Source organism: Atta colombica, unplaced genomic scaffold (genome assembly GCF_001594045.1).
Source record: "Atta colombica isolate Treedump-2 unplaced genomic scaffold, Acol1.0 scaffold135, whole genome shotgun sequence".
In the NCBI taxonomy this organism is placed as follows: domain Eukaryota; kingdom Metazoa; phylum Arthropoda; class Insecta; order Hymenoptera; family Formicidae; genus Atta; species Atta colombica.
The window spans coordinates 293,071-310,027 of NW_017259223.1; the positions used below are offsets into that span (position 1 = coordinate 293,071).

A 16,957-nucleotide genomic window follows, 5' to 3' on the forward strand; every position below is an offset into this window, starting at 1 on the left:
CTCCCCCCCCCCTCTCTCCCTCCCTCCCTCTCTCTCTTCCCTCTCTCTTATCCTCTTCCTATTCGTTCTTTTCTGTCGCTGTCACTCATGAGCACTTCAGTGCTTTTAATGTGACGCATCTGCCGATGCTTCTCAAGGAAACCTCGCGATACCTTCGACGTTAATGCACAAAAGATGAGATTTGAGACTTTTAGCAGGTAGATGGACAATCTCAACGAGATAGCAGAAAACTAAAAACTGTTCTTATACATATATATTTACATCACATTATGCGATAAATAATAAATATCAATAAACGAAAATAATAAATAGATAATCATAAGAAAAGTAATATAAAGTTACAAAAGTAATATAAATAATAAGTAAGGAACGAAAAAATAATAATACACTGATAAGATAACACAAATAAGCGTAATAAAGAATTTAATACAGGAGAATAATGAAATAAATGAGAAGAAATTATGGAAATTTTCTCGAAAGCCATCTCTCGAAATTATCAATATTATTGTACAAAAAGTTAACTCTTTTCCAAGGTTTTAATAAAATTATGATAGCAATATAAACGATTTAAATAAAATGTGTACTCTGATCTGCAGCTTTTTAATTATACAGAGTGTCCCAAAATTTGTTACTCAAAATATAATAAAAAATCATCGAAAAATTAAATAAAAATTTCATTTGTAAATTTTTTTAAGCAGTAGTTTTTTGAGTAAGGGTTTAAATATAATTAATTATATAATAGATTAAACATCTAATGAATATTAACACTTCAATATATTCACTAACACACGTGATTCATAAACAAATGCTATCTAAATGTAATCTGTGTACTTAAACCTTTTATTATCTCAAAATCACTTAAAATAAAAATTTAGAAACTGTTTTTACTTAATTTCTCGAGAAAAAGACTTTCTTCTAGAGTATTTTGAGTCACAAATTTTGGGACATCCTGTACAATAACGCGATCTCCTTTGTAATAAATATAGCGGCCTTCGAATTCTCGTAATTATATATTTAATTTTATATAAGTATCTTGAAACAATAATACAAGGTTACATTTGAAAACACCATTCGAGTGGCCTTACATATTATTTTATCCATAATTTAACATACAATAAACAAGGATAAAATAATATATGGAAATACTTGATATTTCCTATCTAGAAATAGACATTGTAGCCTAGAATAGACGTTCAATATTAAATAACATTTTCAAGTTAATAGTGTATTCTAATTTGTCGCATACTCAATTTCAACACGGCGTGATGACGCCGTGCTTAAAGTCGATCTACCACAATTCCATCTCGATGCAGCGTAATGCTGTGTTTAAAGTTGATCTACCACGATGTCTACGTATGTTCTGCGATCAAACACCAGCCCTTAATGAGACAAGGGGAGAGGAATGTATAACGCTTGATCAGGAGTGATCTTTACTGTGTACTTGACACTCTCTGTTGCGAGCGCACTTTACACGCTTCAATGACGGCTTCAACGTTGTTGAAGCGCGAAAAATAACGCTACGCTAGAATCGCTTGCTAGCGGCTGTCTATCTCACAGTAAAGCGTCACGTAACGACAACATCTGTTTGTACAATATTGAAGAATAATGCATCGTCACTGCAGCCACGGAAATTCTCGACATAAAAAAAACTGACGCAGAGCAAAGATTATTTGAGGTGTAAATTGTACAAACGCGCAATACAATAAAATTATGAAAAAATAATAAAAGAGTTATAGGAAATTATTTTATAGAATAGATTTATAAAATATCATTTCGGTCGCACGATTCAAAGTAACTCTATGAAATATATATTGTGATATAAATATATTTATATTTTACTTTATTTCACATTAATATTTGGAAACATTTCTTATTACAATTTAAATTAAAATTTAATACAAGAAGCGAATAAATTAAATTTTTATATAAAAAAAGAAATTTAAATTCTCTAGAAAGTTAATGAACGTTTAATTACACGGATTTCGATTAGGATACACAACAAACGTCAATTGACCGAGAATTCACGAAGTTTCCCATAATTATGTTTCTCGATTAAAAAATTTACTCGCGAGTTAATTTATCCCTGTACTCGCCGAGCTCTGTAATTTACTGAGACTTAATCCAATGGCAGAGGTCATTATACCGACCAGGAAATTCATCCGTAATGACACATAACGCGACTATGTTCTCCTGAACAATAGTCACGGCACGCAGTAATGCAAAACAGGAAAAAAAAAAAGAAATCACAGCTCACCGCCTATCATAATCATAATTGTCACTTTAATCTCTGTCCGCTCCTAATTAAATGTATATACGCGCTTCTTCTTACTATTACCGCTAACGACGACCTCAATTTACCATTGCATCCTTGCCCGAGATGCAGAGAATGTCCTCGTACAACCTTGCGGATTGCAACACGATACCGTAATGTGATGCTACTTGGGCGTAAACTTGGAGAACCGTTGAGTAAAATTAATAATTTATCTCCTCCATTGCACTGTTAAATCTACAGAGTGTCAAATTTAACTTAATTTAAATCATCACTGGCTTCTATTAAATATATATCGTTATTTTATACTAAAACAATGATTAAATTTGACAATATATAATGTCAGTTTGATGATATATAGTGTCAAATTGACATTATATAAATAGTTTTAAACTTAACCATTGTTTAATATTAACTATGTTTTAATATAAAATCACGATATATTGAGTAGAAGTAATGGCGACTTAAATTAGGTTAAATTTGATATAGATTTAACAGCGTGAAAAAAAAATTGTTCATTTGACTAAATATAATTTAATTCGTCTTTATTTCTTTCAATAAAGAATATATGTATATAAGTCAAACATATTATATTTGACTTAAATACGTACAGTCACCAATAAAAGAAATAAAAACAAAAAAAATTAATTTAGCTAAATAAACAATTTTTTCATTGTAAAGACACATTCTAAACTTTAAATTAAAATCTAAACTTTGAATAATACAAAGTTAAATTTAAAAAAAATCAAATCAATTCTGTTCAATTATAAAAACACATTAAAGTAAAATGACAGAATTATAATCATAAAAAATGTGAATAACTGTTGAATTGAAAGAACAATTTCGTTACTGAATTGTCGCGACGCTTCGTGTATTTTTACAGGAAATTGCTGCGTTCCACACAAACGTGGCATTCGACGAAATCCGTATGTTTCATCATATGCTTCGTTTACTTACGGCTTACCGTAATACACGCCTCGGAATCGAAAATTCGCGCGTCTTCATATCGAAAGAACGTGCAACGTCAAGAATCCTATTCTCAGAGGAGAAAATGCAGTTTTTCCGACGGCGCATTTAAATCATCGCCGGCAGCGTCGTATTTCTACCATCTTTTAGAATTTGACAGAAAATAGAGTTTCTAGGGAAATCTATTCGACTTGAATAATGTAACGAATGAACAGAAAATACATCCGGCAATCATCGAATCTTGCTTTACATTAATCTATTCTGTATTATTTAATATTCGAATATTCAATTAGTAATAATTTTATGTAATAAAATATGTTTTAGTTAAATCATCAAAAAGGTAATATTATATAAAATATTATATAAAAAGATTAATTTAGTTATTATAACCATTCTATTTGGCCTCATCAAAATGCCATTCTGATTGAATCTTTTATTAGTCTGATCAAAACATTTTTCTCGGTATATATATAATGTATATTTCTTTCAATGAATAATATTAGCACCGATAATGATGTACGTGTCATATGAATATAATAATCTTACAAGCGAATGTTTTTGTAACCTCGTAAAGAGAGAATCAATAAAGCATTATATATTAACATTATATATTAACTGATTATTATGGATCCAAAGAGAAGTAAAATCGCACTTAACTCTCTAGATAGATCTATTAGATCCATTCAATATAAATTTCTTCGATAAAAATATCAATTCAATTTTTTGTTAAATCTGCTAAAATTTAGATTATTATTATTAAAATATATTCAATAATCATCCTTTTTTATAGTTATGTTATTTCGCTTCCTTGAAATTAATTAGTGCCTTTTAATTAACATAAATTAAATGGGTCATACAGCCTTAATATCAGTAATTGTGTTAAGATTTTGGAAAGTTAAGAACGACTATATACAAGTAAAATAATTCTATAACCAGTTTCTATAAGCATCTATACTTTATAATAGTCACTGTTCATTTATTGTGTGACTTCATTTTAACTGCTTTATAAATATAAAATTACTGAAATTGCACAAAGAAACTTTAAAATTATAATACATTCGTTATATTCTGAAAGTTTATTAATCAAATTGATAACTACTGAAATTGCCTTAGAACTCTTGTGAATCTCGCAAAGTTACAAACTGTCAAAGTATACTAAGAGTATACTCAAGCTTCACTGACCTTTGGGCAGAGGATCGACGCTGTGCTGGGTCGTTGGGAATTCACCGAGGCCAAAAGCGCGATGGTGCTGATGATGATGATGTTGATGATGGTTCTGAGGGGGCGGCGAGGCCTCTCTCACGCAACCCATCAGGCTGAGGGCACCGCCAACGCCTCCACCACCGCCTCCGAGGGCGGTGCTCGTCGACATCGTCCTGCTGTTCTGAAACATCCCGAAGAACCAAAGTGCGACGTAGGACTCTCTCACGCGTTGGTACCATGTTGAAAAAAACGAGCCCTCCGACCCTTTCCAGCTCTTCCAGCCGTCCATCTCTCCTGTCTCTCAAATTCTCGGAGGTGTCTAACGCGACGAGAAAATACTTTGCTTCTCCACGCCTGCCTGTTGTTTAATAAGCGCGGATGGGAATTAAAAGCGAAGGTGTGGTCTTGGTGCGGCTATGTTGCGCGGACGATTCGGGAAATATTGATTTCTATTAGTTGACCTTACTTTCATCTCTCTCGAGACGACCTTGCGCAACTTAATTTGACACAAAAGTAAATTATGATCCTTAATTAGGATCATAATTTACTTTTTATTTCTGCAACGATTAAAGAAAATAATCGAAAAAGAAAATAATCGAATGATTCTAACAACTGCCAGCAGGAAGAGACTAGGAAACCTTTTTCTTAAAAATTATTTTGGATGAATAATTCGAATTACAAAGCAGATACTGTAAAAAGAAATATGTTTTACTCTTGTCCTTTAAATGTTTTTTAAACATTTAATGATGTTTCAGTTTCAAACTTTTTCAATAAACAAAATACTACGTATTTGGATTAAAACATTATACGTTTTAAATCCAAACAAGTGTTTAGTCTATTAAAAAAATTTAAAACATCTTGTAAGTGTTTAAAAAAAAATAGAGACAAGAATAAAATTAATACCTTAAAATTAAACTTCTTTTTTCAGCGTAATCGGTATATTATTATTATTATTATTATTATTATTATTATTATTATTATTATTATCAGTATTTTTATGAGCAGGAATCAGTCATTTAATATTATTTGATTGGATTATGGATAAATTTCATATAATCAAATTTCATATAATTTTAATTTTCAATACATAGTTTGATCTTGTTTTTCATTGAAAAAACTAGTGCAATTAAATGCAAATCATTCACATATTTTTAATAAATAATTTAACCCTTTTACAATATTAAAATATCTAATTAGTAAAAGGGCTTTTTTGAGCCAACAACACTAGATATTTGTTAACACGCAAAAAATATCTATTGTATTGCTCAAAAAAATCCTTTTAATTAGATAGCTTAGATAGAATAGACAGATTTTACTAATTAGATAGAATAGATTATTTTAATTAATTCTAGCTGTTTTGCATTTTATTTTTAATTATACAATATTAAAGTATCATTTCAAAGACTACGATGTTAATCCTTCTATTTCTTTGTTATTACAATAACTTCATAATCTTAAAAGGATTAGATTATTTATTAACACTGTAAATATGTAAATCAATTTGCATTCATTAGTTATATATAATACTTGATCAATTTTTCTATGCACTGTATATAAGTTTTGTCTAGGTTTAAAGTCTCCAAAATTAAAAATATGAAAACTAATATAGTTAACAAAATATCTAATCAATATTTCAGTCAGAATGTTTTGTTCTCAATATTTTTATATTGAGCTAAAATATTGAATATTCCATTGTCAAATTGCGATAAATGTTCTAAATTGAATTGATTAAACAATGGTACTCGATTAATTTAGATATTTTTAAATGTACTTTATCAATTTTATTTAGGTTTAAACATTGAGTAGCGATTTAAAAGATTATAATAAAAGTTCCAAATTATATTGCCTCGTATTATTTCATTTGATATCTCCACTACTCGCCCACTGATTCGTAGTAATGTCTATTATCGTATAAGATGCGGCACTAAGTGGTCAACTCACAGAGACTCTCACCGAGAGGACACAATTATGCGCAAATATTCTTCACAACGCAAGAGAAAGAGAGAGAGAGAGAGAGAGAGAGAGAGAGAGAGAGAGATTAAGTTCCCAAGCGTGTCTTTCTCAAAGAGGATCGCGTCCCGGACGCGGAACAGGTACGCGGAAAAGATTCCTCACCATGGAATGTCGTCTTTAACGAATCGCAAAGAAAGGAAGGAAGAGCGAGAGAAGAACGCGGAATGCATTAAACGCACTGCCGCCTTCGCCACTCTCTCGCGCCACTATTCCGCGCGACCGTACAGGATTGATATTCCGATTCCCCGGATCCCGCTTCTCCGTGCGTCGATGAACTGCCGCTCTCCGCACCTCCAGGCAATGGGGGTCAGGAGGAGATGGTCTCCATAGCAACTGCATCCGGCAAGGGGATGCGCGGAGCGACGGCGGACGGTGCATCGATTGCACCCTCTCGGCTAGCGCGCACGCGACCCTGACCTTCGCACAGCTGACGACGAGGATGACGGCGAACTGGGCTCTTCGCTCCGCATCACCACATCGGGAGAACGTGGGGAAACCCGCTGAGAATTAGTGCTGCCGGTTCTTATTAAGCTGCCGTTATTAGTTACGACGCGCGGTACGTTAAAGTGCGTACTGTCATCAAAAATTTCGCGCACGACATTGTTTAATGTCAAATTTTACCTAATTTATTTTTAATACATTTTTATACATCACCACTGCTCCTATACACTTGGAAAATTTCTGTTAAATTTCACATTCCAACGATGGACTCAAATTTTAGTATTAATTTAATACAAGATGTATATGTTAGAAAGTTAAAAAATATAAACATTATGAAAAATTAATACAAAAATATAAATAATACTTTGGCATAATTTAAAAACATATTGTGGAAACATATTTCTTTAATAAAATTAAATTTATAATCAAACATGTTAAATTAACATGTAACTTCTTTTATTTATTACTGTTAAAACTATATTATTTTTGTTTAATTACTTATAAATTATTATATTTTTTAACTCTAAGAAATGTAAAATATCAATTTAACACAAAATATTCAAATAATACAATTATATTATGATAAATTAATACTTGGATATATATTAAAAATTCAACACAAAAATTTTAACAGGTAATTTTGACACAAGTGTACAAAAAAATTTTTTTTCTGTATATTCAATATGTCGTTAATTTAACTAAAACAACGAAATTAAGTAATTTAACTCAGGAACTATATTAAATTTGATTCCAATTTAATTTGTTATTTGCATTAATATAAACGTTATTATTTTAAAACTAAGCCATTCAATTACAGTGGATTGATTTACATTTTGATACAAGAGAATTAAGGATAACAATTTATTATTTGATTTAAGGGATTAAATTAATTACTATTGTTCCTTTGATATCTAACAGTGAACAGTTGTAAGAAAATTCATTATGCAGTTTTCTTATCGTTTTAAATTTCGAGTAATTCGGAATGAAAAAGCCAAAAAAATTTTTAAATTTCTGCGCGAACTCGAAGCTACAGAGATTTGAGATTAAGTTTGTTCAGCAATAATTAGTTATTTCCTTGTTACTTTTGATATAATTAATTGATAATTATTTTTTACATTAATTACGGGCTTTACGTATTTGAAGTTAAATTAACATATTAAATTAAATTAAATTAACATACGGATTGCATAAAAGAGGATTAGTATTTTTTTTAACATACCACTAATTTGTTACATCAATCATAATCAAAAGTGCAATTATTTTCTGATTGCTGACTGGAACGATGAAATAAATCATAACCGATAATTATTTTCGCTCCGCTTATTTCCGTTATTAATCATAATTATTAATTATTCAAGATATAAGATCTAAGCATAAATAATGATAGATTTTGTTATTTAATAATAATTGATTTAATTGCATTTTGCTTTGCCTAATAATAATGCAAAAATTAAAAATTTTTACTTAAATTTTATATAATTAAGAGTATCGTGTTTGACAAGAAAAGTTAAGTAAATCACACTTGATTGGTTTAACATTAAATGTCGTGTCGAAAATTATCGGATTTCGAGTTATCGCGACTTCGGAGAGCTGCGATCCGTGAAAATTAATCGCGTTGCTTGTGAGATAGTTTTATCGATAAGAGCAACTACGGCCTTGACACAATTTCTAACATACTTTAACTATAGAATTAATGTCGAATTTGGCGTGTTTATGGTGCCGCTACTTACAATTGTCGCCTTCAGGAATACAGTCAGCATAATTTCATAGAGAAATTATTAAAAAGTTTATACGAGTTGGAGCGAATATCTGCGTCATTCAAAGATTGGCTTTGTAACAAGTGGACACACAGACTAATGCTAATATGTGATATCACCTTTCATGTCGAACTTTTTTTCTAATATCAACCCGTTTTATTGGTCAAGATTTGTCAATCAGGGACATATACGAGGGTAAATCAAATATAAACAGGAATATTTTTTTATTAAATGAGAATAAAAATATAAGAAAAATAAATTATTTTTCCACATAGTTTCCTGCTACATTAATACATTTTTGCCATTTTTTGATTTTGAATTTGATGATCCCTTTTTCACAAAAAGTAGTAGATTGTGTCTGCAGTTAATTGCGCACGAATTCTTCTACTGGCATCGTCCTTGAATCCTCCCATTTCTTTTAGCAGCTCAAACAAGTGATAATCGCATTAAGATATCTTTCCATGCGATTATCATTTGTTTGAGCCGCTGAAAGAAGAATTGAGAAGACAATACGATTCGTGGACGATGCTGGTGTAGAGGAATTCGTGCGCAATTGGCTGCAACTTATTACTTTTTATGAAAAAAAAACGAAATATCGTCAAATTCTCTATTCGGTGACAAAAATGTATTAATGTAGCAGAGAACTAAGTAGAAAAATAATTTGTTTTTTTTATATTTTTATTTTCGTCCAATAAATAATAAAAAAAAAATTCCCGTTTATATTTAATTGACCCTCGTATATCAAAATTATTACATAAATTAAAACGTCACTATGTAAATCAATAATATTGTAAAAATATTATTACTATTTTGAATTTTCGTAATTATAAAATAGTAATCCATGATTATATAATATTTAGAGTTCTGTATTTATATAAAACGATAATCTTAACTGAGAAAAATAGATAAGATATATTTTATATGTTTAGAGATATAAAGTGTTTGATTTTTATGTAGATATAACAGAAGTGCTTAAATAGAAATAGCGCCGAAATACTCTGTTTCCAGATATAAAGATTTGATTTTTAGTTATTTTAAGGAACAGTGTTCTTTTACTTCACGTTGCAAAATTCCACACCTTCGCATCAAATATTGCAGCTACACTAATCACTAACGAATAACTAACGATTTTTTAATTACTTCATAAAGGATGAAAACATTTAAGAATTTTCAATTGTCCGTGCAACATGGATACGGCTGGAATTGCTGCAAAAGCTGGGCGGCACATGCATCCCGGAATGCATGCAGGAACCGTCGAACGACGGCGCACAATTTTCCATTCGATACGTAGCGTAATTACGCGCTTCCGGTTTCCCGGAACAATTACAGTCGGGCGACCATCCGCGACGACGAGCCATCGATCCATCCTCTCCCTCTCTCTCTCTCTCTCTCTCTCTCTCTCTCTCTCTCTCTCTCTCTCTCTCTCTCATCGCAATGGCATCTAGAAGCAATGGAATGCGAAATAATATCGCTCTCATGTCATGATACGTTTCGCATGCATTTCGGAATAGAACAAATGGATGCGAACTCTTCTGTAAAATCTGCCGCGTACCTTTGTTCCCGTTAATTGAAAAAACAATGCTTTTGCTAAATGCTTGGTCATAAATCTCGCTCGATGATCGCCCGATCAAATGATTACATCAGAAAGATGCAATTATTACGGCAATTTAACATACTATTTAATAAATTAAATAAAGCCTTTTAGAGGCAACATAAGTAATTAGTGTGTAAATATATAGATATATATACTTTATTAAAAATTTAAAACATATAAACGTTTCCTGAAAAATTTCATAAATAAAAAATATATATGGAACATTTCGTGTCAAACGGGCTACCTCTCCTTCCAAAATTTGACGCAACGAAAAAAACATTTAAGGTCTTAAAATATTCGCACATTTGTGTACTTTCGAATGAAACGTGCCTTTTGAAAAATTCAATAATGGCTGAAATATGACGTCTGAAATCCGCAAAAGTCACGAATGTTCTTATAACATTGTTGATTTAAATATGAAAACTTGATGAATCGGTTTAAAAATAATTGCTATAAATGATTACAAACCTAGAGATAGAATTATAAAGTTCATGGCGGATTTGGAATTAGTATATTAAAGTGTAGTAACTTAAAGTGTCATAATTATTATTTATGTCGAATCTAATATTTTACAGCGACCATTGGTTCATGGCATCAGAGTATTGCATTTGATGCAAAACGTCCATATATATTAATACACATTAATAGCCTGTCTCGGCTCTGAAAAGCTTTATTTAATTTATTGATTTATCCATTAGAATTATTACATATTCGAATTATTTGTTTTAACGTACGATTACTAAAGATGTCTATTGTTTTATTTACAGCAGAGCTAAGAAAGTTCTACACTACAAACTACTGATGAATTTAAATGAAAGATCGAATATCAAATTGCAAATGGCAAAATAATTTTCTAAATATAAACTATAAAACTTAATGTCGAAATAGCGATATAAAACATTTATAAGAAACATTTTAATAAATTAAGATTATTAAAAAAGCATAATGTGATAATGTTTCTTGAAAAAGTCATAAAAATCGAATAAAAGTTAATATTAAAAAGAAAACATTTTTTTCTTATCTATTTCTCTACTTCCTTTAATCCTCCAAAAAACATTTTTGCTAGTATCTAAAAATTTAACTAAAAACAAATCTGAAAATTTAAATGATTGTATCGAACTATTAAATAATTATATTCAAACTATCAAATTAATTATACTGTAGGACACTCAAGTTGATTACAATAGAATGTCAAAAATTTTTGCAGGATCGCTCATGTTTGAATGCCCTATACATAATTATTTTGATAATTCAACAAAATTATTTTCAGATCTGTGTCTAGCTAAATTTTTTTAATATTTCAGCAAAATTCTTTCCGTGTAGAATTAGGAAACTTGATTCAGCTGATTATAATGAAAAATGATCTTACCTTACAGAAGGCGTGGCATATCAAGTCTTAGTTCGTAGACGCGCCGAATATCTATAAGAAAGAGAGATAAATATCCGTTAAAATTGAAAGTACAGCGGGAGTGAGAAATAATAAAGGGATAACTCGACAGAAACGATGACAGTGTCGAGGTCATGTCGGGTCAATGAATAATATCCGACTTGTGTACCGATCGTGCTTCACGTGAACTTTATACTACCTACTCGTTCCGCGAATCCCCGACTGATTTATGCAACACCGATACCCGCAACAGAGAGCTTTCCTCGGAATTTATGCTCGGCTAAATTTTCAAACGTGTTCAATTCGAAGCCATTCGATTCAATGCTGAATCGACCGAAAGATTCGATTCAATCGATCAAGGATTCTATCGTTCGTACGTGAATTTATGAATAATATAAATTGAAATATCAGATCTATGCCAGAGATATACGATGCGATCTTTCGTGCTATTCGCGTGCGATTTACTAAATTACTGAAAACATACTCACTGAAAATAAATAGATTAAATGTTAAATCATTTATTTAAATTTAGTATCAATTTAATATTTACTAAATATAAAGGTACATTTATTTGGTACATATGAACTATTAATTTGATTTAAGTAAGTAGGTATTTATTTACCATAAGATGTTTAGCTAGTAATACTATTTAAATAAATATTCATTAAAATTTTTTAGTAATTGCGTAATTAGCTAGTAATACTATTTAAATAAATATTCATTAAAATTTTTTAGTAATTGCGTAAACACTATTAAATTCATTATATATATTATGTTTGAGTTATTTTTTTTATATATTTCCATAAATAGTCGCCATTATATTTGTATATTTCTATACTAAATTAATTCAATATATCACGAATTTATTTAAAAGCAATGGAGTTAGGTATTAGGTGTACAATTTTGCTTTCGCCGTTTTTTTCCCGAAATTCGAAGCTTTATTGTAAAAAACTGGTTATACATTTATGATTCAAAGTATTGTCCATCGCTGGCCACTACTTTCTCCCATCTTTCGGGTAGCGTACGAATCCCGCGTCGAAAAAACTGGTCATCTTTTGAGGCTATCCACGAATCGATCCAATTTTTTACTTCTTCATAAGACCGGAAGTGCTGGTCAGCCAGGCCGTGTGCCATTGATCGAAACAAGTGATAGTCAGAGGGAGCAACGTCTGGAGAATACGGCGGGTGGGATAGGACTTCCCATTTCAACGTTTCCAAGTATGTCTTGACCACTTTCGCAACATGGGGTCGAGCATTGTCATGCTGCAAAATCACTTTATCGTGTCTCTCGTTGTATTGCGGCCGTTTGTCTTTCAATGCTCGGCTCAAACGCATCAATTGCGTTCGATACCGATCGCCTGTGATTGTTTCAGTCGGTTTTAACAGTCATAATACACTACGCCGAGCTGGTCCCACCAAATACAGAGCATGACCTTGGACGTCAAAATCACCGTTCTTGAAGCGTTGAAACCACTCACGACACGTTCTTTCACTAATAGCGGCCTCACCATAAGTATTTGAGAGCATTCGATGAGTCTCAGATTTCTTCATATTGAAGCAAAAAATTAAAACCTCCCGCAAATGACGAGAATTTGGCTCGTAAACTGACATTTTCAATCGAGAATAACTTTATGATGCAGACACAAATCGACTAATGTTTCTATGGGGTTATGTTGACAGATGCCCAAGTTTATTGTATGACGTCTATGATCTATTTATTTCGACCACCACTTATTGCTAAAGCCATCTATAGGAAAACGGCAAAAGCAAAGTACACCTAATACAATAATTTAATGTATAAAATGTATTAAATTTGACTTATATTTAACTCAAGTTTATTATTTGCTAAATGCATTCGTTAAATATGGACGTTGTTTACTTTAAAACTAATCACAAAAATGGATTACATTATGGAACACAAGAAAATTAAAAATAATAAAATGTTATGTAAGATATTCAAAGTTATCAAGGTATTGAGTTATTGTTGCTTTGATATTTAATTTGATATTTAAGTGTATATAGACATAGAATTTCTTTAGTAATTAAATCACATGCAATCGCATAAAAAATAATGGCATAAAAAATCGTATATCTCTGGTTTAAATATAGAAGAAATATTTTCGACATTTGTATTTTACTTCTTAATTAATATGCGTACAGTATAATGAAGCCGCGAGTAATGATTCTGAGTAATAAAATAAAAAATGAAAAGAAATAAGTAAAAAAAGTTCTCATTATTCAGAAAAATTATTAAAATATATTTTTGAAGATTTGAATTTATGAAGGAAGGAAAAAAACGAAAGTTGAAAATGTTCCCTCGAACTAATTGTAAGTCGACGGTCACACATGAGACTGTGCTGTTACCTACTCGAAAATTAACGAGATATTTCGGTAAAAAAAGCGAATGTTATTTGAAATAACAAGATGAAAGAGAATTAACGGCGGCGTGGTACTCCAGGACACGAGACGAGAAGAAAGAACGAGCGGATCGCGTTGAATGATGTATGTATGTGTTTCGTGACTAGGATCATCGTAGATCTCTCCTCTTGCGGCCTGCCACGCCCGACTCGCGACAGAATTTAAAGCTTCTATTTATAAAGAGTGAACGAACGCGATGGCAGCCCCGACACGACGCATCGGGTCAGCATGCACGCATATTCACGCGCACGCACGCACTCATGATACACACGTGGTTCTCGAGGTATTCATGTTGTATTAATGTAATACAAAGTATGGATGTTATTTCATTTGTGCATTTTTTTCATACAATATGTGGAGAACAGAGATCCTCGGATCTCTCTATCCTATAACCAATCAACAGACTTGAAAAACACACAAATAAAATAGCATCCTAGCGGCCTGACGATCCACTTTATTTCGAAGCGATACGCCTTCGAATCTCGAGAAACGGATAAAAAAAGAAACAAAAGAAAAAGTAGCGTAAATCAAAATTTTAGAAAGCCAAAATCTCTTTTGGAAGACAATTTTAATAAATTGTATTACATTAAATATATAAATAAATACGTATTAAATATGTTTTCCAATTGATATTTACTTCATTCTTTTTGTAGATGACACAAAATGTAAACATTAAAGTGTGAGTAACTTTAATTACTTCTAATGTTATCATTCTTCATAATTTAATAATTTAAAATGTATATTTTAATGTTTTTAATAATTTAATATTAAAAAATTCACATTCGGACATGTTACTTTTGTTCTATGCTCAAGTCTAGCAGAAAAAGAAAAAAATATCCATTGTTTCACGCACAAAAGTTTTATTTTCTAATACATGTTTCCTAATCTCGTCGATGCTATTTTCCCTCGTTATTAGATGACATTAAAAAGAACTCTCTCACTTTCTCTTGTAAACTTAGCATGTGCAGTTGTATCATTTTAATTAATTTTATTCTAAGATTGTCTTTGACTTTTCCTTTTACTAGGAACAGAAAAAACGCTTTTGCTGGAGCCTCTAAAAATTTAGTCAAATATAGATCTGGAAATAATTAAATTAATACAATAGGATGTCAATACACTAAAAAAGAATTTTAATAATAGTTACCAAATGTTGAGTGAAACAATTTCAATCAAATGTTACGTTAACATAATAAAAAATAATTTTTTTTCTAAATATTTAGTAATTATTATTAAATGATTGGTTATATTATTATGTTTGACAATATTAAATATTTAGAAAAGTAAAGTTATTTTTTATTTTATTAACCGAAAACTTCATTGAAATTATTTTATTATTTGATAGCTGTTAAGTACTAAACTCTTTTTCCAGTGTATAATTATTTTTGTAGTCCAACAAAGTTATTTTCAAATGTTTATCTAAATGTTTAGATACTTCAGCAAAATCATTCCATTTATGTAATTTTTTACACTGATCAATTTTATTTTTAATTTTATTTTTTTACATTAATCAACTTTAATGTAACTTTAATATAATGACACAATATGCATGCTTTATACGTGTTTTATCAACGTTATATTAAGTGTGGGAAAAAGTTCGTGGCGTTTTTTTAATGCCATCTAATGGGAAAAACGCCACGAACTTTTTCCCATACCTAATATATCTCTTACATTCATGGACTTTCGATTGCTTGCCGTAATGATTTTTAGAAACATTTCATTTGGAACAATTTCATTTGAAGAAAGATTCATTATGGTTGCCTCATGATGCCTGAGAGTAACAGATAACCATTAGCACTTTGTATTATATTTTGATGATTCAAAAGAGAACCAAAACATTCAACCAACGTTGTACCATTCACTGTATTTACGAGAGCAATTAAAAACACTTCATTTTTCATTAATTTACGTACTACTAATTGCGTTTGACTAATCCTATTTCTGTTTTTAATTGCTATTTTATATTCGAGAGTTCTTATATTTAAATTTACATTTCATTCAAAGGAAAAAATTGCTAGCAAACCAATTATTAACTTTACGGGACACGGAATTATTTTCTCGGTGCTTTGTTATAGCGGTTGTTATGCCTCGTGTAGAAATTTTCTTTCAAAAGCGGAGTCCTAGAAAGAGAGAACAAGAGGAGGGTTTGTTATGAAGGAGCCCGGAAGTAGTGCACCAGTCTAGCATGTCTTTCGTTTCGGCGACGTGCGCGCATCCTTCATCTTCACTCCTCTCTTGTTTCTTTTTTTCGGAAATTTTTTCCGCGTCTTATTTCCAGCGGCGTCCGCTCCGGGACTATTCGCCGCTATGTGTATTTTCGTCCTGTAGGGGATGAAAGAGTGGCGAAAAACAGTAATCCGGCTTCTCCCTCCTCCGTGCGCTTCAAAAGACTCTTTTAATCAGAGCACAACCGATTTTCCGACATTTCTTTATATTGTCTGCGCCTCCTCTCTTTCTTCTTCACCGTTCTTTCTATGGTTATAATGAAGCTCACGACTATAATTTTCATGAATAGTAAACACATTTATCCCGATCGCATGACGTAAAGCCTGAGTTTTCGTACACTCTCATTTATTTTTCACAGAAAGCTCTCTGTCTTTTCGATGGAAAACTGAAGGAAAATGTGACAAAATGTATCGCGAATTGATGTTTTAACAATCTACCGTTTGTGTATGATATTTTCTTTGTCATTCGCTTCTTATTATTATACATAACACCCACTCGAGAGAGTTATCACATGGGTAGCGAGATAAGTCACGGTGTAATGACCTAAAAATGAGTGAAAATAGATTATGTGAATCGATGCGTTTTATTGAACGTATTTTCGCTCGAAGTTAATTCACACACACACACACACACACACACACACACACACACACACACACACACACACACACACACACACACACACA

At 31.3% G+C, this 16,957-nt stretch overlaps 1 protein-coding gene across 4 annotated transcripts in view; it reads right to left on the reverse strand.

The window, feature by feature from the left end:
- The window catches only part of LOC108684548, a 98,108-nt gene that overhangs the window by 46,474 nt on the left and 34,677 nt on the right, over positions 1-16,957 (reverse strand). Inside the window, exons 2-3 of one of the 4 annotated variants that reach the window (XM_018188932.1) lie at positions 11,613-11,663; positions 4,418-4,619 (exon numbers count right to left, since the gene is read on the reverse strand). In XM_018188932.1, coding sequence (XP_018044421.1) covers positions 4,418-4,607 — 190 coding nt within the window. In that variant the 5' untranslated portion in view covers positions 4,608-4,619; positions 11,613-11,663. Of the gene's footprint in view, positions 1-4,417; positions 4,728-6,553; positions 6,581-11,612; positions 11,664-16,957 lie in introns of those variants that run through there. The other 3 variants (XM_018188931.1, XM_018188933.1, XM_018188930.1) reach the window with 3 other exon arrangements.